Genomic DNA, 27,534 nt, shown 5'->3' on the forward strand with positions numbered 1-27,534 from the left:
TGCAAACAATTGCTATAGAGAAAGATTCCCATGAAAATCTCAGAAAGATATTCATAAAGTTCACTGCAGTAACTAAACCAGAGATTATCAAATAAGAATTGAATAATTTTGATAAATACAGTGAACATAGAGTGACAATGTAAAGTACGAAGCCTCTGTAGAACACTACTGATTGAAGATTTACATAATCTTATGCCATTAAATATTTCACAGGGGTTTACTCAACCACAGCATTCTAACATGGCACCTAGACATATTTTAGCATAGGATCTCTAGGGATGGTATGGATATAAAATTAGAATGTTTGCCAAGCTCTGTGTAATAAACACTTCTTGGTCTATCATACTGTACTGCTAGGGAGGTATGCAGTGGTTTCTACAGAATTCTGCTGCTGATCAGAACAAGTGAACAAGAGAGTCAAGACACGCTCTTACCTTGCATTCTATGGGAATTTCACATGCAGAACTGAGTGATGCCCTTTTAGCACAGACAGATGTAATCAGGATATTGAGGATGGAAGGGAAATGGATGTCTGCTACATGGCTAAAGATCTGCAGTCTTCCATTTTTTGCTACCCAGTAATATGCATACACTGTTTGGCAGTTAAGACTTGAAATTACAATACTCTGTGCACTAGGTCCTTCAGAAAATGTGATCTGTTTGGTGGTGCGGCATTTTGAAAATCTCTGGAGTACCCATTTCAAGGGAGCTCAGCTATAGCTCTCTAAGTGACTGCTTAAGGTTGCATATGTGATACAGTTAAAAGCACAAAAGTACTGAGTAGTACTGAGAGTTCCTAGCAGTATTTTTCTTTCATCACACTAAGTGATAGGATACACACTAAAGCAGTAGAAAGTTAGAAACTTTCAAATCAATTGCTTTCAAATACTCAAATTCCACATAGAGTTAAAACTCATGAAGATCAGCAACATCCATTCCACACAGCAAAATTACCAAAAAAGCATACTTTCAATAAAGCTCAATAACTTCATAAAACTACAGAATATCAGAAAAAAAAATCTAGAATAAGAAGTACATCTGTATAACTTTTCTTTTCCAAACAGAATTATAAAGTAAATCACAACAGCAATTTTAAAACAGAACTTCCTTTGGCTCGAGCAGTATGTTTATCTAAACACATAATCCTGTGATTTTTAGAGCTTGTGGTACATGATATGGAAAAGAATACATACATCAACAATGAGGAAGTCCAGCCAGCACCATGCATTAGTGAAATAGGTTTGAAAGCCATAAGCCACCCATTTTAAAAGCATTTCCAGAATGAAGATGTAAGTAAAAACTTTGTCAGCATATTCCAGCATGGTCTTGATAGTCTTACGTTGTTCTATGTATATATCTTCAAATGCCTGTGAAAAAGATTTTTAGGATATAATTAAATGACTTCCTAATTTGCAATGCAGGATATAGTACCCAACAGAGTATTTGAGTTGAAAAGATATACGTGATGATTAGCCACATATTCTTACCAAAATTCTTACCAAAATCCTTTCACTTAATACCATAGTCTTCATAACACTGTAGTGCTCATCTTTCAGCTGAGCTGGACAATGATTCATGAAACTTACTGTAATACTATTCTCCAAATCACATTTTCATTCGTTTCCATGAATAGCAATAGCTTATTGGCATAAGGATTTCCCTTTGACAGTTCCAACTTTGTATCAAAACTTTATATCAAAATTATTCATATTACATTAGAAATTTAATAATGCCTTGTGATATATAATTTTGAGAAATGAGTAATTGAACCCAAACTATACGCACAACCCACAAAGCAATTCTAAACAGAAATTTCAAAAGGAAAGATCTATATCAACAGTGAATCACTGCGACCTGAAATGCAAGTGTAGCGAGCGCACTGTATTTTGCTCCTGCTATGAGAGACTAATTGCTTCTGTACTTACTCAGTGTACCTGATTTAAGGTCAATTTGGCAAAAAAAACCTGATTGAATCATTATACCTTACATCTCATTTTGCAATTCAAGTTGCTGTTCATATCTTCCTAGCTCTGCAATCAAATCATACTCTATGCATCTCCTCTGAGAAAAAAGAGTTACTAGTATATAAAAAGAATATGGAGATGTGAGCACCAGACTGATGTAGCTGATTTCTTATTTTCATGAACAGTAGCTACATTTTTAACTCATCTAACAATTTCTTTCATAGCCTGAGAGAAAACTTACAAGTTCACCACAATACATGCCAAATATTTGTTCACATACATTGGCATTAGAACATCACTGAATTGGATATTAAATTCTGATGTTTACTGTAGCTATAAAATGAATTGTAACTCCAAATGCTTGCTAAAATAGACATAGTTGTTTCATCTTAACTTACCAGCGCACCACTGCTGAGGAGAATCATGAAGACAATAAAGGTCTCAAACCAGTTGTGTTCAACAATCTTATAGCATGTTTTCCTAAGATTCCACCAGATTTTCCCTTTCCCATCTTCGACACTGACTTGACAGCACTTGAATCTTCGCACACAGCCTAAGTGTGATAATAAATTGAGATGTCAAAAAAAGGCTAATAGGAATTACAGATGAACAAAAGCAATTTGGCTCATTTCAGAATTACTGCAATAGATGGCTGTAAATAAGTATCTTTCTGAATATTTGAGGGCCTTAGTTTCAATATTTGAAATAGAAGTTCTGTAACTTTCATAATATCTATCAAGGAGAAAGTGAGCACCACAACAGCACCTATGAAGGAGATACTCATACAAAAAAAATATAATTGTAATCACAAGTCAGCTTATTGATTTCAACTGAGAATAGAACCCAGCCCACACCAACAAAATTAGGCCTTATCATGTGAATATATTTTGCTTTTCCTACCTTCTGTAAAACAAGCCTCAGGCTCCAGAGATTCTTCAGGTTCTACTTCTGGCTGCTCCCCTTCTGGAGGTAGTCCAATATCAACTGTGCTACCTTCTGATGAACTGGAGGCATTTAATTTCTGTGAATTAAAACCCACATATACCATTATTTTTTCAAATTTGAATTATTTTGAATAGACGTTAATGTTTGAAATGCATATCAAAATATTTTGCATGTATTTCATGCTCTGAAATTAAAATAATAATTTTGATATACAATATATAATGCCAAATTGCTCTACTACAGGTGAGGTCACAAGATTAGAAAAATTGTATTATGTATTCCCCCTCAATGAAATATTTTCATGTTTTCATATAAGGAATTGCTGAAATAATTAGACTAGTATTCTGAGCCACATACAAGAAATCTTAAAAAAAATTCCTATAAGTTAGGAATGGGTGCCTTCCACAGTTTGTACTGCTTTATTATTCCAATCATGTGGCTGCATTTTAGATCACACTTCATATAATTTGTGTTAATACAAATAACTTTTCCAAAGTCATGACCAAACCAAGAACAAGCTGTATAGATGTATTTTCATGTCCCAAGTAAATGTTATTCTATCAAAACTGTATAATCTAAAAAGTTGGAATATTAACTTTTAATTATCATTGACATGAAAACACATATTATGAATTGTACAGGATAAATTTCTATTTCTAACAGAGCATCACATTAATTTAAGAGCAGTAGCTGTTATTTTGCATTCTCTATTGCCAATGCATTTTCTGATTTTATTGTGCACTTTGAAACTACTTATTACTTTGTTACAGTACACATACATGTCCAGTAACTATAAAACAACAAAAAAAGACTATTGGAGGATTCAAGTGAAAACAAATGCTTTAAAAACAATATTGTTATAATACAATACTGAACCAATTAATCATACTGATAATATAATCCAAATCTTCTCTTTCACACCATGATATTGTGTTGGCAACAGACAAATATGAGTACTATAATAAGTAAAAGTAGTTTGATCATGGCATTCTATGACTCTTCTAATGTTATCACTATGTGAAGTATAACATCAGTAAAATGGCTGCACTGATAAGTAGCTAATTTTTTAAAGGGAATGATGTAAGCAGAGTTAAAATACATTCTGTGGGGAAATAATATTAGACAGAGGTAAGATCCATGGAAACGTTAAAGACATGTTTGCTGACAGTTAAAACTTAAGTTAGAGGCATTATTCCTTTAAAACATGTTCAAGAAGCTCTAACTTCTAAAGGTTTTGTAAAGGAAATGTATACAGTAATAGTATGTGAATACAGAACGTAAAACTTTAAGGTAATTTTATGCTGCCACCCAGATTCAGTACGTTCTTTAAGCAAAGAAAAAATTGTTTCTCACTCATTCTGAATTTATCAAAAGACATTTGACAATATACCATGATTTTGACACAGGCTTAACTACGATTTCTGTGTACCATGGTACACTCATAGACCACATTTTAGAGAAGGAAGACAAAGCAAACCAAAACATTTATTGTATGGTATATTATGCAGATAATTGCAGCGATATCCACACCCTTTTCGTTTCTTTGAAACGTTTACATATTCATGTCTTAAGTCTGTGCATAAGCATATAGCATCTGTAAGTTTATTTCCAATGTACACGCATGGATGCACACTTTTTTTGCAGATTAGCATTTAAAAGTCTCCCATTGCAATCTAATTCAAACCTGCAGGCAACACATGGCAGTTTGGTCATTATGGAATACTGCCTCTACAATGGTGAAGATGGAAAGTATGGGATAAATACTTATTCCGTAATTAAGGACCACAGCATATAAAAATAAGTGGAAGTCAATCATCAGTTTGAGAAAAGGGCAAAAACACTGTAAACTCAAGGTACATTCCAAATAAATGTACATATGGTATCAAAATTAATGCTTATCAATACTATACAATAAATCACTTTTAAACTGAGAAGTGACTATCTGCTTGTAAACTTTTCTTAAAATATTGCTTGCATCATTCCAGTCTGGTCAGCATTTTTAGCAGAATGCTGCAGTAGTAGCAGAGCAAACAAAAATCATGATCTGGTTAAAACATAAATTTGAAGGACCTACTGTCCTGTCCATTCTTTTACAGGAAAAAGGAAGAATTTAGTAACTCAGATATTACGCAGTAAGCTTAATCAACATGTTAATTTTAAGTAGGAATAATGAATTCCTATTATTGAAAACGCTCAACACTAATAGATAACTCAATATGAAAAATTAGGAGGGATCAAAATGATCAGGAAGAAAAGCTAGAAAATGAGACAGTAGAACAGTCAATTATCAGGTACATCAGAAAGCCATCTTTATTTCTGTGGGGCAGTATCTACGGTGAATTTTATCTTACAAGCCTCTTCTCATTGAAAATCTGGTATGCTTCTTGTAAAGAGCTGCAATAATAATCACAGAAGTTAAGCTAAACAGAAAAATGCTAAATTAAATCAGCAGCTGATATTTGAAACACAACAATAAAATGCCTTTTCCCACCAACAATTCTGTTAAATCTTCCATTGTTGCTGTAACAGTATTTCTTTTGCATGCTGTTCTTGTACACCTGAATTTAACTCCACACAGATCAACAGATGAATGAGTAGACTACAAATATTATTCAATAAATTCAGTAATAATTAAGTATCATGTAGGGAAGAAAAACAGTTATTTTTTTCAACATAAATGGTTATTTTTTTTGTTTTTGTTTTAAAACTAAATTCATTATGCAGCATTTTGTATAATTATAAAAAATTGTATGCATTATAAACAGCTCTGAAGGTTCTATGATATTATATCTTAAGATCTCACCAAATCAGTTGAGGTCAGTGTGCCTAGAAGAGTTGTCAGTAATAATCATATATTTCACAGCCAATTTCTCTTCTGTTATAGAGCAACTTACCAAGGGACATTGCACTGATTTCTATGTATTTAATAAAGACTCACCTGGGAATAAGTCATGTTATTGTTGATTATGTCTTGTCCATATGCTTTAGCACATAAAAAGACTTTTTATTTCACTGAACTGGAATTTCAGTGTCCACACAGTAAAAAAAATCAGCTGTCCTCAGTGGCAGACCCTGATATGTTGGGTATTTAGCATATGCCCCAGCTCTTCACCAGAACATATCTCAAAGTTACCTTTGCACCCAGCAAACTCTTTTCTTTGCTCAGCAGCATTACAAAGACTGGATTTTGGCAATGCTATATACCACATATGTATACAGCTTTTCAAAAGAATGAACCTGTAACAACAAGATAATCATCAATACCAAAGTTTACCTTTGATAATGCTAGCAAGTCCTTTCTGAGCCTTTTTTGATACCATGCCTCTAGATTTCAAAAGTATTTAGTCATTCAGACTATAGGATATTTATCAACTATTAGACACTCTTCAAGTACTATGATGCTAGATTATTTAAAAAAAAAAAAAAAAAAAAAAAAAAAAATGTTTTCTGAAGAGCATGATAAGGAAATTATTCTCAGAGGAATCTACTTTTCAAAAACTCAGAATCTACTTTATGTCTTCACAGAAGACAGTAACACATGGTTCAAAAGCAGCGATATACTGATTATCATAGCTACACATATCTTTTATGTCACGCTTACCAATAGCATTGCCAGTCATGCTTTCATCAGCAATACAGTACAGGATGAGAGAGAGTTTTTAGTTTAGCTTTCAAGATAGAAACTAAAAGTGGAAAGCAGCTTGCCTAACAGAGAAGCATTGCAAAAAGCAGCAGCCAAGTTTAGGTCAGGAAGTTTTTGAAATAAATTACTTTCTGAACCTTCACAACATCCCATAGCATCATACAATTCTGCTTCACTTACAGCCAGGCCACTTTGAGCTTCTAATATCTCTTTCTTTATTTCCATGATAATTATCACAGAGAAGTTAAACAGCTCTTAGATAAACTCTTTTAATGAAACCTGAAATTTCATGATTGGCCAGGATGCAACTAATAGCTGTTAAAATCAAAATTTAAGTGACAGAAGGAGCAAAGAGCAGAATAGACAGAAGCAGTAAGATGGCATTAAGGGAAACCACTATTTTTGCTTTGCATTAATTTCCATTCCTCCCAAACCTGTGAAAATGTTAAATAATGGGAAATACATGTTTTTATTGCTGTTTGTACTATTTGTATGTCACTATGAAGATGAGATGATCTCTGTCTTGTATAGTAACATGATGTTCAAACGTACACAGTCTGTTTCCCGTACAGCTACATAACCTACAAAAATGACCAGGTGGCTAAATATCATTGTAGTTCCACTGGTATAGCTAAGCAGAATTTGGATGTCACTGTTTCTAATGCTTATACAGTAAGGCATAATAACTCCATCAGTTCAAGAAAACCCAGAACATTGTGAATCAAGGCTTAATGATTATATGCTGATTTTGCAAATACTGCAGAAAAGCATGATCCTTAAATTACAGTCCTCTCTGAATTGTAGTGATATTCATATTTACTTTATCCTACTCATTCATGAGCATTGATAAATGAAGATATTTGCAAGGGTGTTCAATGAAGGCAAAAGCATCATAAGTAGCAGTGCAAATATTTGCAAAAGCAGACTTGTTGTTCCACAAATAGTGGAAGGATATTTCTGAAACAGCATGGGACTGCTGTCTATAAAGATTAATTAAGTTAACTACAAGGTGAAACAATATCTCACAATTTACTATCATTCCCTATGACACATAATATGACAGTGGGATGTGATCAATTCAGAAACAAACCAAAGACTTAATTTTTCAGAGTAGGAAAGAATTTTGAATAATGAATATCTGTAAATCAAAGTATGACTAATCATGTAAATTATCATTACAAAAGAGAAGAAAAGAAGAAAAAGCTATTTAATAAGTGCATTTTAACTCTACATTTTTTTTTTATTTTTTTTTTTACCAAACTGAAAGCAACATTATATTGCACCACGGTGTTATAAATGTTAGGATCACATTTAATATGTGAGATACAAATCATACTAAAACTGAAGACCTTTTGGTCCAAACACTGCAACTCACTCACTGGACTGCTGAACTGTATTTGTTACCCATAAGGTAAGAATAACCTCAAGTTTCTCAGGGCAGACAATTTTAGATGTCTGGGGAGGTAGTCTTTTGTAAGCATAAATTAAAGAGCTATGGAAAGACTGAATTGGGTCAGATTTTTGTCATCAGTTTTCTCTTTGCACCTCTACACTTGTAAGTGTAGGTGTAAGTAAGAGCAGAACTGATCTCTGAATGTTTGACCAGCCAAACACCCATTTAGTATAAGCTTTTTTTTTTTTTTTAAAACAAATGATGGTCACATGCTTTGACTGTGGAAATTAAATGATTTCATGCTTAATGGTGCTTCAAGTACTGTATATTAACCTCCAAACTAAATAAATGCTTACATGACTACTGAAAAAAAGCATTTCTAAGGAAACTTGTAAAAAAAATAATGATGGCTATCATGAGCTTGCAAGTTACCAACATTACAATCTAGAATACAATATTATGAAAGTTTTCCAAACCAGTTAACAGCCCTTCATTATCAACACAATTTACAAATGGTCTTATTAAGATTCTTAAGAGAAAGTTGGTGAATTATACACTCTGTCTTCCTATGAAAGGAAAGAAAACCCTTCAAAACTAGAATCCTGAAAATTTTACCAACAAGATTGGCAAAGGTACATAGCATGCACTGCCAAATACAGTTAGAATACAATGAAAAGTATGGCATCTAAACCATAGAAATGTAGGGGCTGCCAATCTCGCCTGACCATGCTGTGATGCAAGTCCTGTGGCTCAGCAGAGAGCAGCTGTGCATGTTTGTACTTTATTGCAATGAATGGGACAGGTTAGCTGAAAAACATGCAGGCCAGTCAATATCCATTAAAAAGTGATTATATAACATATATATGTATAATTTGCGTAGGTAACCTGTGTAAAATTGGTGACACGATGCTCTGCCTCGACTAAAAGTACCAGAGCTGCACTCTTGACTGATCCAGCTTGGTTCTACTCCTGTGAGAAGTAAGAATGGTAGGAAATGAAGTTCAGGACACAGCACCTCTGCGTTTTTTTTTGCGCTGGAAATTCTTATACAATTATATTGGCTGAGTAAAGATCCAATACATTTACTTCTCAGTAGTTCAGAATAATATGAGTATATGTGAGAATACAAGACAGTAAGTATCTTTTAGATTACTGAATGCTGCCTAAAGTAAAATATACACTATTGTGATGGCTGCAACAGAACTAGGAGATATCACATTTTTAAGGCATTTAAAAATACCTTGCAATTCTGCACGCCATAGTTGTGAGCCTGAAAGTTATACTAAGAATAAAAATCTAATTATTATGCAGAATACATGCACTTCAAAATTTTCTACATATACCATCCCCATAGTACTTAAAAAGCTAAAAATGAAAACATATATTTACAGCTTTCATGCTGGAAAGCAGCAGGGCGTCTCAAGTCTACATAGTTTCATGAGCAGGATAACAGTCTCAGCATAATGCCCCATATATGCTAATGAGCCTACTTTTATGATAATGGTTTATTTAGGGTGTGTTCGTTATTGCAATGTATTCAACCAGTAAAGTTCCTATGGACACAATGTTTTCACAATTATTTCTTTTTAGGTTTCAAATACAATCTTCTAGAAAATTCTGGTCAGCTTTTCACAACGTAAATTCATACCTGCTGGCATGTGCAATATTGTATGTATTGTTTCTAGAAGGGTATAAGCAAGTTTTTATTTTCATCAAAATACTAGAAAAGATGTATGTTATAACAATGATTCACCAAACATTAACATGCTTAATTAAAACTTGCTAATAAATTATAATTGTTCTGTAGAAATTCATCTTATTGCCCTACATCACAAGGAATACATGTATTCATGTTTATATACAGACATGCATAAAAGCAAACAGACACTCTCTCATCAGGATCTGGCCAGATGACCTTGCAGCCTTTCGTTTGGTATTCTGCTAACTGAAGGTGGTTTGGTACCAATTTCTATCTTGAGCACCTCTAATTTGCATATGTAAGCAATAAGGTGTCTGCAGATCAACAGTCAGCAACAGCAGATTCACATAAATGGGATCACATGAGAGGGCATGTTAGGGCACATAAAGGCACATCATGGCATGACAAAAAACATGAACTCTTGAACAAAAAGTCATCTGCTGTCACTTTTTAATTAAAAAAAAAAAAAGTCATCTTTTGCTAATTTCATGACCAGAGCTTTAGTTGTGTAATTAATACGCCTCTATTCTTCTCATCACCAAAAAACATAGTTGGTAAGAATCATCTAGTGAAGAGTAGGAATTAGAATTGAGATAAAAAACTGCAGTAAGAGTATTTTATCTACTATTTGATGTTAAAATTTTAAAAACAGAATTTGTAGCAGAGAAAGATTTCTCAAAACAGATGTCAGTGTTTACTGGCACTGCCATAAGTCATGTTCCTTCTTGCTCAGTGAATCACAGATCATTTTCTGTGCAATAGTTGCAGATTCAACATGGAGAGTACTTCCCTACATTTTCAAAAGTAGATTTCAGATTCAGATTTCATCAAAATAATTTAATAATCACTAATGAAAATGTTTAAAGTACTTCTTCCTGTTATTGGAATGACAGAGAGTATTTAATTAGTGCAATTCAACTACATTTCCAAATTACTTTTCACAGAGAAGTAGTCAATTAAAAATTATCAGAGCTATAATTCATTTTGATAATATTTCAGCTACTATGTACATAGCTTCAGAACCTTAAAAAGAACAAGTGCAGGGAAAGCATTACAGCACACCTTAAATCATGGTTTACTAATACGAGGATGTGGGCAGGAGAGCAAAGAAGTGAGGAGAGGGGAGTTTAGACTAATGTTTTCCTGAGTGCAAGCTTCTGATCCTATCAGGACTTAGCAGTTAACATCTCAATACTACACCTGTCAGAAAATTTTCTTTCAGTGCCATCATGCAATAATATCATCTGAAGCGTCACTGTCAGTTACAATATATCTGCAAAATAAACTAACAATATCTTCTTCATACTTTCCAACTGCAATATTTAGAATATTCTATCAATAACGTCTTAGTCTGCCATCACTGTTGAAATGGATTGAAATACTACGCTAACTTTACAAACCACTGCAGAATACAGGCTAATATTTGTTACTCCACTAAGATAGCAATAAATATTTCTTCTTGATGAAGAAATCCAAAGTATTACATTTCCTAGTACTGAAATTTAACTTACGGCCCTTTATTCCCAAACTTTCAGTACATCCTCTGGATATCACTAGTTGTTAAGCAATGAAAAGACTGAAAATCATAGATCTACTTGAAGATGATAAGAAAGACAAAAAAAAAAAAGAACAAACCCAGAAGGTATAGGCCTGTGCCAAGAAACTACATGATTTACAAGAGAGAAAAATAACCTGTGCCATTATTATGACGTGCAAACATAACAGGAAATCTCTCTGTCAGGCAGAATTTAATTACATTAGAAGTGGAATTTGCTGTTCCTTAGTCAGCAGTAAAGTTTGAAATGCTAACAATGGAGAAAGGAATGACAGAACAATATGCTAGCCCTATTTCTCATAAGGTGCCTGAAAAAGATTCTGTTTCTCATCCTAAACAGGATAGAATGGAATCTTTGATACTAGACTGAAGACCAAGAACTTTTTCCATAATCAACCTCTTTATTACACAAAATAACTAAAGGCCAAACTAAAAGAACTGTTCTGTTGTACATGCAATGCATGCTTATGAAAAGTAAGATAGACAGTAATGCAGACAATCTGTAAAAAAATATTTTTCAAAGAACAATAAAGAATAGACTGAAGAGAGACAAAAAAATATGACTAAATGTGTGATGCAGACAGTGCAAGAATCTTGGAGTAAGAACTAATAGAATCTTATCCATATTCATATCCTTGCATTCAAGTGTGAAGAAATCCATTATGAACATCTTTCTGTTTGTTTGTGTCTGTATCACAGCATGCAGTACTGTTCAAAAATGCCCATGCTAATCCTGAATGAACTAGCATTAGTACTGAGCATAGCACAGACTAATTACAGTTGACGTGGTGTGCCTCCACCATACACAATTGCACAGAGCACTGGGTTAAAACAGTAATGAAAGCTTTGACATCCTCTGCTACTCACTAAATGTTAGCTTGGAGTCATCCATTGGGCACCATGTTGTGCCACAGGTGCCTTTTATTATTTTCACAGTAGGTAACAGATGCAAACATGTTAAAGTTTAAAAAAATGACAGTGAGTAGATATATGAAAGGATACTGTACTGAGAAATAAAGCTTTATAACTTTTCAGTGCAAGGACATCACTTCTTCAGCAGTTCAGCTACTATCAGATGGTTATTAGTGATACATATGAAATTATCTAATTATGTCAGTCCAGAGCAGCAATATGATGTATCCAAACGGTTGTGGGTTTTTTTTTTTTTTAATTGTATCAAAAAGGTTAAAAGCATCAGAATAAACTATTAATTTGATAGGAAGCTCTCCAGAAAGCAGGAAGAAGCAAATAACTATGCTGATTAAGTAAATATGGAGAAACTTGCACAACTCTTTCCAACATTTTGTAAGACTTCCGTTATCCAAGGCTATTGAATTGGTCCTTTTTCTTCTTAGTGAATAAATACAATAAATAGGGGGAAAAAGAAAATATTATTGAAAATATATATATCTTAGCTTGATTTTTAAGCTAAGTACAATACTGCACTATCATTCAAAATTTGCAATCTTAACATCAGTTTATCTCAAATACATTTAAAAGTGTTCATACTCTTATGTACAATAATTAAGTATAGTTTTTTATTCAACACTAGTAATTTTAGGAAACTAACATGAATCAGAGAATTTTTAAGATAGAAGTAGTCTTACCTCTTTGCTTTCTTCCAGGTCTGACTCGCTGCTAAACTCCTCTGTATTTAAATTTTCAAAATCAGATTCCCCAACAGCAATTGGTACTGTCACAGTGAGACTTGGGTTGTTTATGAAGGACATGTAATCACTTTCATCAACAACATATTTTTCCACACTGCTGCCTATGCCACTGGTAGTTCCATTTCCTTCTTTAAGGTAGGCAAGGTTTTTTCCTATTTCTACTATCGTGTGGTTGGAAATACAACTGTCTTTTTTGTTGTTTAGGTCTTCAAGAGGTTTGATTTCATCTAAAACTTTCTGCTTTCTAACAAAGGCTTTTTGGATGAATTCACGCACTTTTCTCTTCACAAAATCTATACCCTTCTGAATCCTTGCCACAGCAATCTGGAGATTGTTCATCTCATTATCATCATCTGTAGCTGCAAGGTTGTCTGAACTAAAGGAGCTCAGGAGCAAGGCAAGAAACAGGTTGAGTACCTGAAAGACAGTAAGGATATAATATTTTGAATCCCTTATTTTTAAGTCATGAAATAATTTGACTAAGCGTTATTTGATATGACAATTATTATCTCATAAACAGCACTTCATCCAACCCACATTCTTGCTACTCTTATCTCTGGTATTTTTTTATAACTTGCTGAAAATATTTTTAAATTACATATCTTGATCAATATAGGTGAAAATTTAACCCTCGAATTTCTCCTTTCTACTCCACACTAGAAGACTTGCACGTATGCTCTCTAAAATGCCATAAGGAAAAAGGATATAACATGATGTAGTATGCAAGAGATGCAAGTTATTTCTTCAGCAGTGTTCACAGACAAGGGGAATGTAGGCAGATTCCAGTCTTCTACAGTTCAGAAGACCATAATTTCAGTTTGCCAAATTCAGGATACAACAAAATATACATTTGTCCTGAATACTTGTACCACATCATTTTTGTTTTGTGCCAGAAAACTGCCTACAAGGTAAAGAATCCTTAGATATACCTTGGTCTTAGGAAGCTTTTTCATACTGTCATTACACAATACAAACACAGCAGACGAATTTGGGCTATATGTAATTATGTTAGCATAAGTGAAAACTACACTAAAAACGATAGTTACAAATATTTATCAATTATTTCTGTTCAGTTTTGCTGTATGTTTAGAAGGTATGCCATAGGAGTCTCAAATTAGTCTGGTTAAACTCGGTATTTTGGTATCTCTGTGAAAAAGCTTATTTATAAAATTTAAGACATATTTATAAATTTTTTTGCATGGTATCAAAGAGAGAAGTGATGGTATTACTCAATAAGAAAATACTACAATTAAGAATAACTAGGGCAAGCTGCTTTTTACTCAAAACCAGTATGTCATTTAATGACATACATTAAATATTGAAAATGTTGGTAGGAAATGTTGGGTAGGAAAAATAAAACATAAGTATATACAGAAGGGTTAAAAGCTAGCAAGGCAGAAGTGCTGCAGAAATAGACATATAGAGTGCATCAGGAAAGCAATACCAGTACTGAAACGTCATTTGGGGATATATAATGAGGAATGTTGTATGTAAGACACGGAGTGGAACTATTCCATACTGTTTAACACTTGTGTCTCTAGAATGCTTTTGGGAGTAATTAAAATGCCAGCAGTGAAAGAAATAATTGATGACTTCTAAACTACTTACGAGAAAAAATTGAACAGCCACATTATTTTGATTCAGAAACAAGACTGAAATTGGAAGAAGCCGTCCAGCAATATAAATATTATCATGACCAACTATTTCCCATAACTATTTGAGACTAGGCAGTTTAATTGGCTGCAACAATGGTCTAACATTGCATCTAATAAATGGATTTTTTTAAAGGCCTTTTAATGGACATATCTTACTAAAATAATTCAGCTATGATCTTACTAAAGAGGTTACAAAATCACTAAAGATTTAAAAGAATTAAAAAAAAAAAACAAAAAAACTACCCACTTTTCATAGCTTATCAAGGTATACTTGAACCTGGCTTTCAGAAAGGGCAAATGAATCACTTGATTTCTTGGAGTCTTCATTTCTGATTTCTAAACTACGAAAAGCAGGAAATACATTCTTACATGTTTTAAAAATTCCCACTGATTACATACCACTAAGTTTCCAATCACCATGACCATCATGAAGACAGTAAGGCACATAGTTTGGCCTGCAACCTCCATGCAGTCCCACATCGTTTCTATCCATTCTCCACACAGCACTCGGAATACAATCAAGAAAGAGTGGAAAAAGTCGTGCATGTGCCAGCGTGGAAGTTCGCAGTCGCTAGAGATCTTGCAGACACATTCCTTGTAGCTTTTCCCAAAAAGCTGCATCCCAACCACAGCAAAAATGAACACAATGATGGCCAGCACCAGGGTCAAATTGCCCAGAGCTCCCACTGAGTTGCCAATAATCTTAATCAGCATATTTAGAGTTGGCCAAGATTTTGCCAACTTGAAAACTCGAAGCTGCAAAACAGAAGAGCAGTATACAATTATTCACATCATTAACTGTAATTAATCATTGCTATACATGTCATATTCTAATTATGATGTGTTTAGAGCATGTCTCACGCTATTTCTATAAACTTTAGTTACAAAATTTATCTTACCAGCTCTTTGTATAGTACTAAACACTGGTAAGTCCTGATTCAACACATGAGAAACCAAAAATACTGTCTCTATGTTCATTTCACTTCTGTTAATTCTGTGGAAATATTACTAAAAATAAATCAATGCACGTGAGTTGTGATCAGTTCTACAAGATTATAACTGCTTAGGCATTCCCAGATCTCTTTCTTCTTAATTGTCAGAGAGCTGGAAGAAGTGGTTTTCCTAGAAAGATAAACAAGCTAGAGTTGTTAATGATGGGCTCAGAAGTTCCTTGCCAAGAGTCTCTCACAACTCTTCTGTCATGGAAAATAAACACCACGTGTCAAAGTTTGTCAAACAACATTGAAAAAACAGTGGACAAAATTAAATGTTATATCAAAGTGCAACTTGAAACAGAAAAAAAAAAAGGAATGCAATTGGAAAGAAATAGTATATATTCAGACAATCAAAGGAATGTAAATGTAAATCCTATTTAATAGAATAAGACATAAGTAATAACATAGATTCAAAGCAAAATACATAACTCCATTACTGAGTGAGAAGTCAATCAATATAGATACTGAATTTTAGGAAAATACAACATAATGATTACAGAGAACCAGAAAGGGGATGAATTTAAGCCTCATGCTTTTTAAAGGGAATTTACTTAAAAATTTTCAGGCTTGCTTTATGTAAGGCAGGAAGTGATGACTAGGCACTTTAGTTTCATTTCTCTTACTGTGCATGTCTTTTTAAAAGAGCATTTGAACATTAAATTGTCTGCTAGCCTAGTCTTCAGCAAGACCAAGGCTTTTCAAGTTCCCATTCATGACAGAGCTATTTAATAACTGACAGAGATAATGGAGAAAGATAGAGGCTTTGGAACAGAAAATGTGTTACACAGTAGAGATATCTGGGGAGAAGATGATAAAGAAGAGGGAAGAAAGGTTACCACTGATGAAAAGTCCCCATCCAAGAAAAATCTTAACACTACTTTCTTCTAACCATACAAGCAAACTGGTAATGGAAGTTTATCAGCTAAAACTGTCAACAAACTTTTATTAATTAATCAGTTATTTAGTAAGTGTTTTACTTATCTTCAGCCACAGGTACTGAGGGTCTGTGCCTCTTGCATTCTTTATTCCCTCATCTATATTTTAAAAAAGACTCCAAAAGACTATTTAAAAAGGTAATTCTTAAAGCATGCTCACTGCAAACAGAATTGATTTTTACAATGTATTGAAGAAGAAACAGACATTATTAAAGTAATATATAAAACTTGACATAATAGATACTTGCCATCTAGTGGGTATGCAATTTAGTATTTTGTAAGTTCTTATACAGGGAACTTCTGATTCAGCCAAATATACAATATACTACTGAAAAAATGAAAGACATAACTGCATAAATATAAAAATATAACATAGAAATAGATATTAATTAGAATATTTACCAATCGGAATGATCGAAGGACAGATAATCCTTCTACATTTGCAAGGCCAAGTTCCATTAAACTAAGACTCACAATAAAACCATCAAAAATATTCCAGCCCTCTTGGAAATAATAGTAAGGATCCATGGCAATTATCTTGAGAAACATTTCTGCTGTGAAAATTCCAGTAAACACCTGCAAGGAAAATACAGTTTCTTACTCCATTTTAATAAGAAATTATTATTATTATTTTTAAATGTAACAGCATCAACTTTTTTTAAAGTTATATCCTCAGTAAGCAATCCATGGTGGATCTGAATACTTTCTCTATATTTTCATACATTAGGTTAGGAATTAAATTCAAATTTAAGCTCACATATGCAGTTCCTGTTTACCTCACAAGGAAGAGATAAATAGGATGCTTCCTATCCATGTGTGTGCTAATATGCACACATAAACAGTGATATATTGTATCACTTCTGATTTTAGTACTCCAATTTTCTCCTCAGATCTCATCTTTGCTCTTAGGACAGCTTTTTTCTTCTAGGGATAAAAATAATCTTATAAGAAGGAAAAAAAAAAAGTTAAGAAAAAAGCAACATTGAGCAGAACTATTCTTCTTCAGGATAGCCTGCAAATAGCACTGTCACACATTTTCACCATCTCCTGTTATGTCACAATAAATATTCTGTGCTCACTGGATCTTTCCTCTCTATATCCCCTTGAACATCCAGGACACCAGGAGGAACAAATAAGGTACATAACAGGTGTGGGAAGGTTCCTTCCATTTAGTATTGAAGTATTCATTCAAGAAAAAACATTAGATTAATTTCTATAACTATCTTCCATGAGGGAACCTGAAGGATTTAAAAATGAAAATACATTTTGACTTAATAAATCTTCTGCAAAGGAGAATTAATCTCCACACAACACAAATGGAAAAATACACAAATGTCAACAGAAAGGCATTCAGCATAGCTTAAATATAAATTCAACCATTCCAAGCCTTTTAAATACTTAGTCAGCATTTTCTTTTAAACATATGTACATAGGTAACACGAGTATCATTTAAGAAAAATGTATTTGACATACATGGTACATCACAGAAGACTTACAAGGTTTCCCACTGAAAGGACACCACTAAACTGTTCTGTCATTGGATAGTGCTCCATGGCCATGAACAGTGTGTTTAGAACAATGCAGATAGTAATGGCCAGATCAACAAAGGGGTCCATCACAATCAAATTTACAATATGTTTGACTTTCAGCCAGGGAGTGCAGCAGTCCCAAATCAAGCAAGTGTTAGCAAATTTATACCAGCATGGTGGGCATTTCTGTCTTGATTCCTCAAGTTCTAGAGAGAAAAAGGTAAATAACATTTTAATATATTTCTCATAAAATCTGTCTATTCTATTAGTAAAACTTGGGTATTTCCATTTGGCCTCTGCTATTTCCAAGTTATTTTTGAAACTCTGTATTGATGTAACAGTCAAGGCTAATGTCCAGTCAAAAAAACCCAGCATTTATCAATTACAATAATCTGTCCCACTATATTTTACACAGAGTAGAGAAAGAAAGAATACTAAATATTCACTATATAGAATGACCATTCACAATCAAATGCTTCGCATACGATGTAAAGTAGACATATGTCTTAGGAATCCAGTTATATAGAATAAAATATTTCAAATTTTGCTTCTAAAGGATAAACACTTAAAAAGAACCTAAATTTAGGATTGCTTTTCCAAATATATCAGTCATACAGGAAAAAAAAAAAAGAAAAAAAAAAAAAAAAAGACAATCTCCAGGCACAAATCTCACCTTGTCTGTAACATTAGGCCCACTGAAGCTCCATTAAAAAAAAACACTACTAATTAGTGTATTTTGAATTTACTAGCACTTGCATTACAAAAATTCTATTTCACATACCTTCCATTGTGTTTGTGAGCATGCTGGCTATACTCATTGCTCGCTGCCTTGCACTAGGATCTGTTAGGTAGTCCATAGGAACATGGTAAGAACTAGACCTTCTTTTCCTTAAGTCAGTTTCTGTAGTAGTGCCCTGAAAATAAAACACTGATAAAATAGACTACCAAATGTTCATTTCATAAGAATAACACTGTAAATCATTGTAAAGATATAATGGTTTTAAACACTTTGGTGATCTGCCTGATGCTCCATTTATGTTATGATTTTGCAAGAGAATGATGTGTACCTAACTCACTAAATAGTTAGATATGTCAGTAGGACTGCTCTTTTGCAAAGGTGTTTGTAAGTATTTTGCTGAATTGGGAATGAAACATTAGAAGAGATTCAAGAAGTCTGTGAACTACAAAAAGTTTCATAATGCTTGTCAATGAGCTCAACCATAAATATCTTTCTTATTAGGCAATAAAGTAGTCCACACAGATAGCTATAAAAGCACAAAGAGTAAGTGTATTTTCTTAGGATAACTCATGTTATTTTCTAATGCGTATTTTCAAGCAAAATAAGAGAAAAATATTCATTAACGTTGTCAACACAAAAAAAAAATCACTAAAAAAAATTAACCGTTTCATAGGAATTCTAGCTCATGTAAGTTGTCTCATCATATAGTATTATATCAAAAATATAACATACGGTCAGCAGATTAAATACTCATTTAATATATTCCATTAAGTAATTTCTTTATAACTATTTTTTCATTTTGATATATTGGTTGATATACAAATACAGAACTTCTTCAGTTACCATAGTGAACCAAGTTATTTAATGGCCTACTGCTATCTTGTTAATTCCCAGTGACCTAACATACATTTACACATATCTAATTAATGAGAGCTAGACAGCTTCAGTTTCTGCTTCAACTTTGAACTGGAATATATGAAAGGAGCATGGACAAAGTGGGAATTATTTCCAAGTTACTAGGCTTTGTAGAAACAGTAGTTGATTATACAGGGAGAGGACATCATGCCTGAGCTATTGCAGACTTCCTTACATTGCTAGCAGTGGTTGCTTTATCAATCATCACCTCTGGCAAAAGCTGTCCAGTAGGTGACGTCAGAGCTGGAGGCCCACCGACTAAAGAAACTACTCCATTACAATCCACAGTGCTGTGCATCTTCCCGTTCACTGGAAGAGGAGGTACTGTCCTGGATGACCTACTGGCCTGACTAATGTTACTGTTGCGCCGTTCACCATGTCTATGAGGAACAAAGAGAGAATCTCTTCTGCTCTCATTGTCTTCAAAAGTGCTGTGCTCATCATCAGCAAAGTCATTTTCAGATCCTACATCCTTTGCTCGACCTCTGAAGCTGAAAAGACTTGTTCTGCTGTTGCGCCTTGGGGAAAACAAGGAGCCACGAATGCTCAGCAAAGACTGTAGGCAAATAAAAACAGCGATTATCAGATGAAAATTCTTTTAGACGTAATGACTTCTTACAGGGAAAAACACAGTGTTCATATGTCTTAAAGGGTAAGATAATCTACAAAGAAATGAACTAGTACAACACCCCCTTAACACACTTCCTTTTGGGTATTAAACAAAGAGCACATAAGCGACAGACATAGACCGGTTATTTTACTACATTATTTGTATGATATCGACTGGTTTAATTTGATTAAAAGAAACTGCTCAACAGAATTGCTTCCTCTGCCATTCTGCCTGTTTTATTATCAACTGTTCATAAATTGTATAAGCACATCTAGCTACTATTTATCCCTGGCCGGGACAAGTCTGACACGTTGAATAAAATTTTCTGTAAACTTCCATTGAGTCAGTCTGCACACAGACATAGCTCCCAAATACTGTCCAGTTTACAACAACGTACATATTTTTGCAAGCACTCGTCAAGTAGTTCACTATATGGTTTTCATTTCTTTTTGAAAGTGTTAGCTATCCTGAATATGCAAAGGTGTACATGTAACTTTGCATGAGTATCCTCACTAGTCTTCATCATTTTACTCCTGTGAGTAAATGTTCTGCTACGGGTAGATCTTCTCAGGATCAGTCATAATAAAGTTCTGATCTTGCAATTATGTTATGTGCTCAACTTTAATTCACGTCAGTGATTCTCCTGACTTGAAAGATTTGATTTTATCATCTGACTTCACCCTCTATGAACAGCAGAGCTGGTACATAGCAAAGCGATGTCTTTGTTTCTCTTTCGCAACTTATTTTTATGGATCCAAGCCCATTATTCCAGGCATTGCAAAATGCAGAACAAAAAGGCACTCTGCTATCTAAGTATAACACAACAGATGGATACAAAAAGAGAGGGAATATGAGTAGGCAAAATTGATGAGTATGATAAACAGTGGTCTTAGCTCACCTGAAGTCACTTCCCTGTCAAGCTTTCTGTAGGCAGCATGGTAAAAGAGAGTTTTAAAGAGGAATTTGAGGAAAGTAATGAAGTGTTCCGTGGAAACTCATGGGAACTTCTTCCAAGCATGAGGGGCAGCATACCAGAAAGAGTTCAAAGAAACTCACTTGAAAAATTAACAGGAGGTTATGGATGCTGTAATGGGTCAGTTAAAGTTGGGACTTGATTTGCTTACTGAAAGTCAAAGTAGGTTGGGAAGAGCTTTAAGCACAGTATGTTTTACAGTATTGAAAACGTCTATAGGTCGGTATGTTAACTGGAAGATTAGGTAATAACAATGAGACACCTTTGTGCTCTTTGCAACAATATTCTTGATGAATGCAGCATTAATAGAGACATGGAAATAAGTCTAAGTTAAAAATAGTTTGCAGTTGTGGTCTAGAGCAGAATTGGGGAAAAAAAGGAGACAAAGAAGGAATTTGCAACAGGGCCTTGTGGAAATCCCTTAGGAAACTGTCAAAGCGGTAAAAAGATCTTCTAAAGCACAACTAAACCAGAACTGAGAGGGGACAACAATGTTAGGAAGACTAAGTTTTCAAGAAAACATAATGGTCAGTCACACTGAAGGAAAGTGAAATGTCAAGGAAGATGTTAAAGATACAATATAAACCTGCATTTTGTCTAGGAAAAGGTTATTAAAAACTGTAGTGAGTTGAATTTCTGTTGAGTGTGGTAAATAAAACTCAGAGTGGAAAGGAGCTAGGATTGGAAAACCAGAGAGGAGGGGATCACTAGACTATCATACTATATAGCTGTATATGAATTTTGAAATGAAAAAAGCAAGAGAAGGAAATTAGATGAGGTATGCTCCATTTCTTAACAGATGGATGAACTGAATTGCAGCTGAATAAGGCTGCAGTTTGAATGAAGGCATGAGTAAGAATATGCACCTAAGGGATCAGATGAGACTCCAACATGAAGTAGAAATCAATAGATATAAATGTGACATTTTGTATGTGGAACAGAATGAATCATGAATCAAATTCAGCAATGAAATCTTGACAGTAGTTAGTCAGACAATTAACAGCATAAAACAGTGGCAGACCAAGGAAAAAAAAAAGGTGGAGGCATTGCTATAAAAAGTATGTTAGGAAGGAAGAGGAAGGACAGTTAACTTGGTAGAAATGACAGTCTAGAAACATTACACTCCCACCATAGTCTGATCAAAAGAGGAAAGTCCTTAATAAGAGTATAACAGATGAAGAGGTTTGAGCTTCTCTGAGAGTGGGAGCTGGAGAAAATGATACATGCAAAGGACATGAATGCATGTGACTTCTTAAAGAGATGAAATAGGCTTTCCAGAGATAGGAATAGAAGAGGATAAAAAAATGAAGGAAGGAATTTAGTAATAGTGGCTAAAAAGGATAGCAATTCATAAAGATCAGGGAGAATCAAGAAGGTGGGGATAAAAGGAAGAGTAGAGGCATAAGTTACACAAAGGGGAAGAGAAAGGTCAGAACGGATGGAATAATGAGATCTGAGTTGCTGAGAAGACAGTCTGAGGCAGGCAAATGAAGAGAAGCTCCTGAAAAGTTTAGAAAGTATGACATGATAAAGCTATCAAATGAAATAAATATATGGATGGGAGATGCAGATGGTACTCTTCTTGTGTCACTGGTGTACAAATGTAGGAGAACAAATGCGAGGACACAGTGCCACATATATTTCCACCTTTAAGATTACACAATTAAAGGTCTCAATTAACTTGCCATATTTCAGGTAAACGTTTATGTTAATTCCAAAGCCTTTACACCCTAAAAGTAGCACAAGTCCAACTGAAAACATGAAATTCCTTTTTTGAAGCCACTGTTCATGCTATCTTGATGAGCTCATTTTCATTAACAAAATTAGCAAATACAACTCATTCTAATTAATACATCTTATTTTGATTTTTCACAGATAAATTCAAGAAAATCTCTCTAATTCACACAGTTTCATCTTTGACTGCGTGTATTAACCTGGTCAGATTTTTAAGATTAAATGAATCACCTTGCAAGAACTGACCAAACTACACTATAGGCATTTGTTTCTATGATGACTAGACATTTAATAATACTATGGTACCTGGTGTGGGGAAGAGAATCTCTTTTCATATGTCAGTCTATTCCCCTCAATGGAAAATCGGAAGCCTTTTCTTTTGATGCTGTCCTCCGATTCGGATTTCCGAAATTCTTCCTCATCCTTCTCACCTTCAGCTTGTTCTTTTTGCTTTTTTTTCTTTCTTCTATTCCTTCTCTCTTTAGCACTCTTCGAGCTCAGTTTGGATGCCTCAGAAGAACTTTCAGAGAATCCACCTATTCCACCTACTCCGCTATAATCTCTTGAGTCAGCTGCTGCAGCTGCTGCTGCTGCCTGTACGGACAAATAAGCACATATGCAATTTACAACATTTATATAAGTACATACTCACTATTTGATTGCTATTTATTGATATTCCTAAAAAAAAAAAAAAAAATGAATTTTAAGTAAAAGCACTGATCCCATTTCACTGAAACTAGTTTATCAGGAACTATAATTTTCCCCTATCTCTGTTTTCAAAATCACAGAATGGCTGAGGTTGGAAAGGACTTCTTGAGGTCATCTTGTCAAACTCTGCAGCACAGATAGAGTCACCTGAAGCAGGCTACCCAGGACCATGTACAGACAGCTTTTGTTTATCTTCAAGTTATCTCCAAGTAAGCAGATTCCACAATATCTCCAGGCAACTTGCTGTTCAATCATTTGTTCATTCTCATACTAAATGAAACAATTTCTATCTCCAATTTGAAATTTTACCTTAATGGTTCTTTTTCGTCACTAGTTATCATAGAATGATAGAATCATAGAATCCTTAAGAGTTGGAAGGCACTTCTGAAGGCCATCTAGTCCAACTTCTCTGCAGTGAACAGGGACACCACAGCTCCATCAGCTACCCAAGGCCTTATCCAGCCCCCAGGGCAACCTGTTCCATTGCCTCACCACCCTCACTGTAAAAGATTTTTTCCTTATATCTAACCTGTATCTACCCTCTTTGAGCTTGAAACCATTTCCCCTTGTCATGTCACCACAGACGCAGCTGAAGAGTCTATCCCCTTCTTTCCTGTAGCTCCTCCAGTATCCTTAGATACTGAAAGGCTTCTATCAGGTCATCTCAGAGCCTTCTCCAGGCTAATGAGCCCCAGCTCTTAGCTTGTCTTCATAGGAGAGGTATTCCATTCTGTGGAACATTTTTGTAGCCCTTCTCTGGATGTGCTCCAACAGGCTAACACCTCTCCTGTACTAAGGACTCCATATTTGGACACAGTACTCCAGGTGAGGTCTCACCAGCACGGAGTAGAAGAGCGGGATCACTTCTCTTGCCCTGGTGGCTATGCTTCTTTTGATGCAGCCTAGGATACAGTTGGCTTTCTGGGCTGAGAGGGTACATTGCTGGCTCATGTCTGGCTTCCCATCCATCAGTGCCCCCAGGTCTTTTTCAGCAGAGGTGCACTCAGTCCTTTCATCCCCAAGCTTCTACTGGTACTGGGGGTTGCCTCAACCCAGGTGCAGGATCTTGCATTTGAATTTGTTGACTCTCATGAGACACACCTGGGCCCACTGCTCAAGCTTGTATAGGCCCCTCAGGATAGCATCCCATCCCTCTTGTGTGTCATCTGCATCCCACAGCTTGGTGATGTCTGAGGGCTGCGTGGAGAACAGTTATCAGAAAAGACCAAGGCATAAAAGTTGTGAAGTACCTCAGCCTTCTCCTTGTCTGTTGTTACCAGATTGCCTGTATCACTCACTAGGGGCATATGCCCTCCAGACCTTTCCTTTTCTGGTTGAGGTACCTATAGAAGCCTTTCTTGTTCTATCTGGCATCCTTTGCCAAGTTCAGTCCAAGCTGGGCCTTGGCATTCCTCACACCATTTTTACACAACCTCACAGCTTCCTTAATTCTTCCCAACAGTACTTGTCCCTTTTTCCATTGCCTGTGCATTTTCTTCTTGCTCTTCAGATTGACCAGCAGGACCCAGTTCAGCCATGCCAGTCTCTTCCCTTCTTTCTTGACTTGCTCCACCTGTGGATGGAGAGCTCTTGTACCCTGAGGAAAGCCTCCTTGAAGATTTGTGAGCTCTGCTTCGCCCCTTTCCCATGACAACAATGATGTTTTTCCCAAAATGTTTTGTTGACTAATGCCCTGAAGAGCTGGAATTTTGCTTTTCTGAAGTTTAGCTTTCCAATTTTATTTTTTGCCTGTTTCATGTCACTCCAGAGCAGGAACTCAACTACAGCATGGTCACTACAGCCCAGGAGTTCAAGTTTACTCAAGACCACAGAAGAAGTGCTACCTAAAATTTTAAAAATCTTTTGGAAAATGAAAGAATATATAAGATAGGTGGTAATATTTGGGAGTGGGTGACTGAAACTATTCCCATATGTGAACATCCAATTGCAATCATGAGTGGAAAAGGCAGTTTTACTTTAAAAGGATACCTGAGCTTCTTCCTGTTGCTTTTTCAGTTGTTCCAGCATTTGCTGAAATTCTGCTTCTTTCTGTTCTGCTTCTTCCATGGTTGCTTGATTTTGTTCTTCATAGGCCATGGCAACCACAGCCAGGATCAAATTAATCAGGTAGAAAGAGCCCAGGAAAATGACCAAAACAAAAAATATCATGTATGTTTTCCCAGCAGCACGTAGTGTCTGGGAAAAAAGAGATAATAAAGATTTTAGAAGACTTTTACACACAGTTACATAATCTGGTAGCATCTATTGTATAGATAGAAATACATTGTAAAATTTCTGTTTTATCACAAGAAGATTATGCTAATTTTTCCACATACAATTAGTTAATATTACATCGTAGCTATATGTGCAAAAATCCAAGTTTTGTGTCTGCCATGGCACAGCTGACTATGATTCAGTAATTTAAATAGTTCAGAACTTCTACTAATGAAAATCTCTTATAGGAGTTGCTGCCTCCATTATAACTTTTTATTATAGCCTTTAAACCATTAAACTACTTTAATAGTAATGGGGCTGCTAGTCAGTATCTTACCTTCTTGTCTTATCAGACCCAAACTACAGTGCCACAAAAACAATGCAGCATACAATATGACATCCTGCACAACATCACACTCCTTTGGGTTAAGGATGTATGTATTTCAGGGACAAGACGTCAGAGACAACATATTTCTACTAGACTGCAAATCAATTTAGCTAGCATCTATCTGCAACATGTTTGGGCAAGAAGCATTAACAAGTTCATTTACTCATTTGTGAAAAGGAAACAGTAATTCTTAACAATTATTTCTTATTATGTATTGAGAAGCACACAGAAATCTAAGGCCCCTATTGTTTTAGATAACTTACATATATGAAATAAAAGATGATTTGTGTCCCAAATATCTCAGGTACATGTGAATGAAAAGAACTATGCAAATACTATGTAGTAATGGTATTGGTGATGGTGCTGTTTATTTTAATAAGTCCTCACCAGCTGGTAAAGATTCTCCCAAAAGTCCTGAGTCATCAATCGAAACAGTGACAAGAATGCCCAACTGAATGTATCAAAACTTGTGTAGCCATAGTTGGGGTTTCTACCAGCTTTCACACATATATATCCTTCTGGACATTGACTACAAAAGAAGAGGAAATGCTATTTTTAACAACTACTCTAGATTACGATATACTGTAAAAATCACAAAATTGATCAGGAGTACTAGCTGCAAAATTTTGAACAAGTAAAACTTTATTCTACATACCTAAGATAAAAAATCCTAGTGGTTTTCAATTTTTAATTCCATTTCCTAATAATATTTCACTGTTATAATAATATAGCTAATAGTAATCTATCCTTCCCCGCAATTTTTCTTATCAACACATCTCCATCAGCACAAGAGAAGATTGCCATCTAGCACAGCTAATAGTAAATTGTCAGCTGGCTGGCAGTAACTTTTATGCACACAGTATTCATGAGATTACCTTACAAAATTAGTCTAAGGTGCTGAAGAAATTGCCTGTGTAAACTCAAATCACGTAGATGGTTACATTTAGGTATAGTTTCATATCCTACAATGTTGGTAATTTGGAACTCTATGGTACAGCTGATAATTTAGTTAGCCACCTGAGCAATTCTAAGTAGCTTTCTTTCTTCACACACTATGAAAAATGATTTTCTTACCCTGCATCTGAGCTATTGCCACACAGCAGAGCATCATTTTGTCCTTCCAAGAAGTAGAAATGATCTGTTTTTTTAAAAAAAGGAAAAAGATTATGAAAAAGACCTAAGGAATTTGAGCTATGATTAAAACTTTTACACTTTAAAGAAATAAGCAGAGCTAACAGTTTAATTGTGATATATGATGATCATAAAAGAA

At 34.8% G+C, this 27,534-nt stretch overlaps 1 protein-coding gene across 1 annotated transcript in view; it reads right to left on the reverse strand.

The window, feature by feature from the left end:
• Positions 1-27,534, reverse strand: part of LOC122162266 (sodium channel protein type 2 subunit alpha-like) — a 68,104-nt gene that overhangs the window by 13,956 nt on the left and 26,614 nt on the right. Inside the window, exons 8-20 of the mRNA XM_042822440.1 lie at positions 27,339-27,402; positions 26,652-26,793; positions 25,652-25,858; positions 23,261-23,548; positions 19,813-20,193; positions 18,765-18,897; positions 17,951-18,189; positions 16,857-17,030; positions 14,924-15,280; positions 12,807-13,286; positions 2,865-2,985; positions 2,363-2,517; positions 1,194-1,367 (exon numbers count right to left, since the gene is read on the reverse strand). Of these exons, the coding sequence (XP_042678374.1) occupies positions 1,194-1,367; positions 2,363-2,517; positions 2,865-2,985; positions 12,807-13,286; positions 14,924-15,280; positions 16,857-17,030; positions 17,951-18,189; positions 18,765-18,897; positions 19,813-20,193; positions 23,261-23,548; positions 25,652-25,858; positions 26,652-26,793; positions 27,339-27,402 (2,915 nt within the window). The remainder of the gene's footprint in view (positions 1-1,193; positions 1,368-2,362; positions 2,518-2,864; positions 2,986-12,806; positions 13,287-14,923; positions 15,281-16,856; positions 17,031-17,950; positions 18,190-18,764; positions 18,898-19,812; positions 20,194-23,260; positions 23,549-25,651; positions 25,859-26,651; positions 26,794-27,338; positions 27,403-27,534) is intronic.

This window comes from Centrocercus urophasianus, unplaced genomic scaffold (assembly GCF_019232065.1).
Source record: "Centrocercus urophasianus isolate 14NV4802_14NV808 unplaced genomic scaffold, USGS_Curo_1.0 seq_20, whole genome shotgun sequence".
Classification (NCBI taxonomy): Eukaryota; Metazoa; Chordata; class Aves; order Galliformes; family Phasianidae; genus Centrocercus; species Centrocercus urophasianus.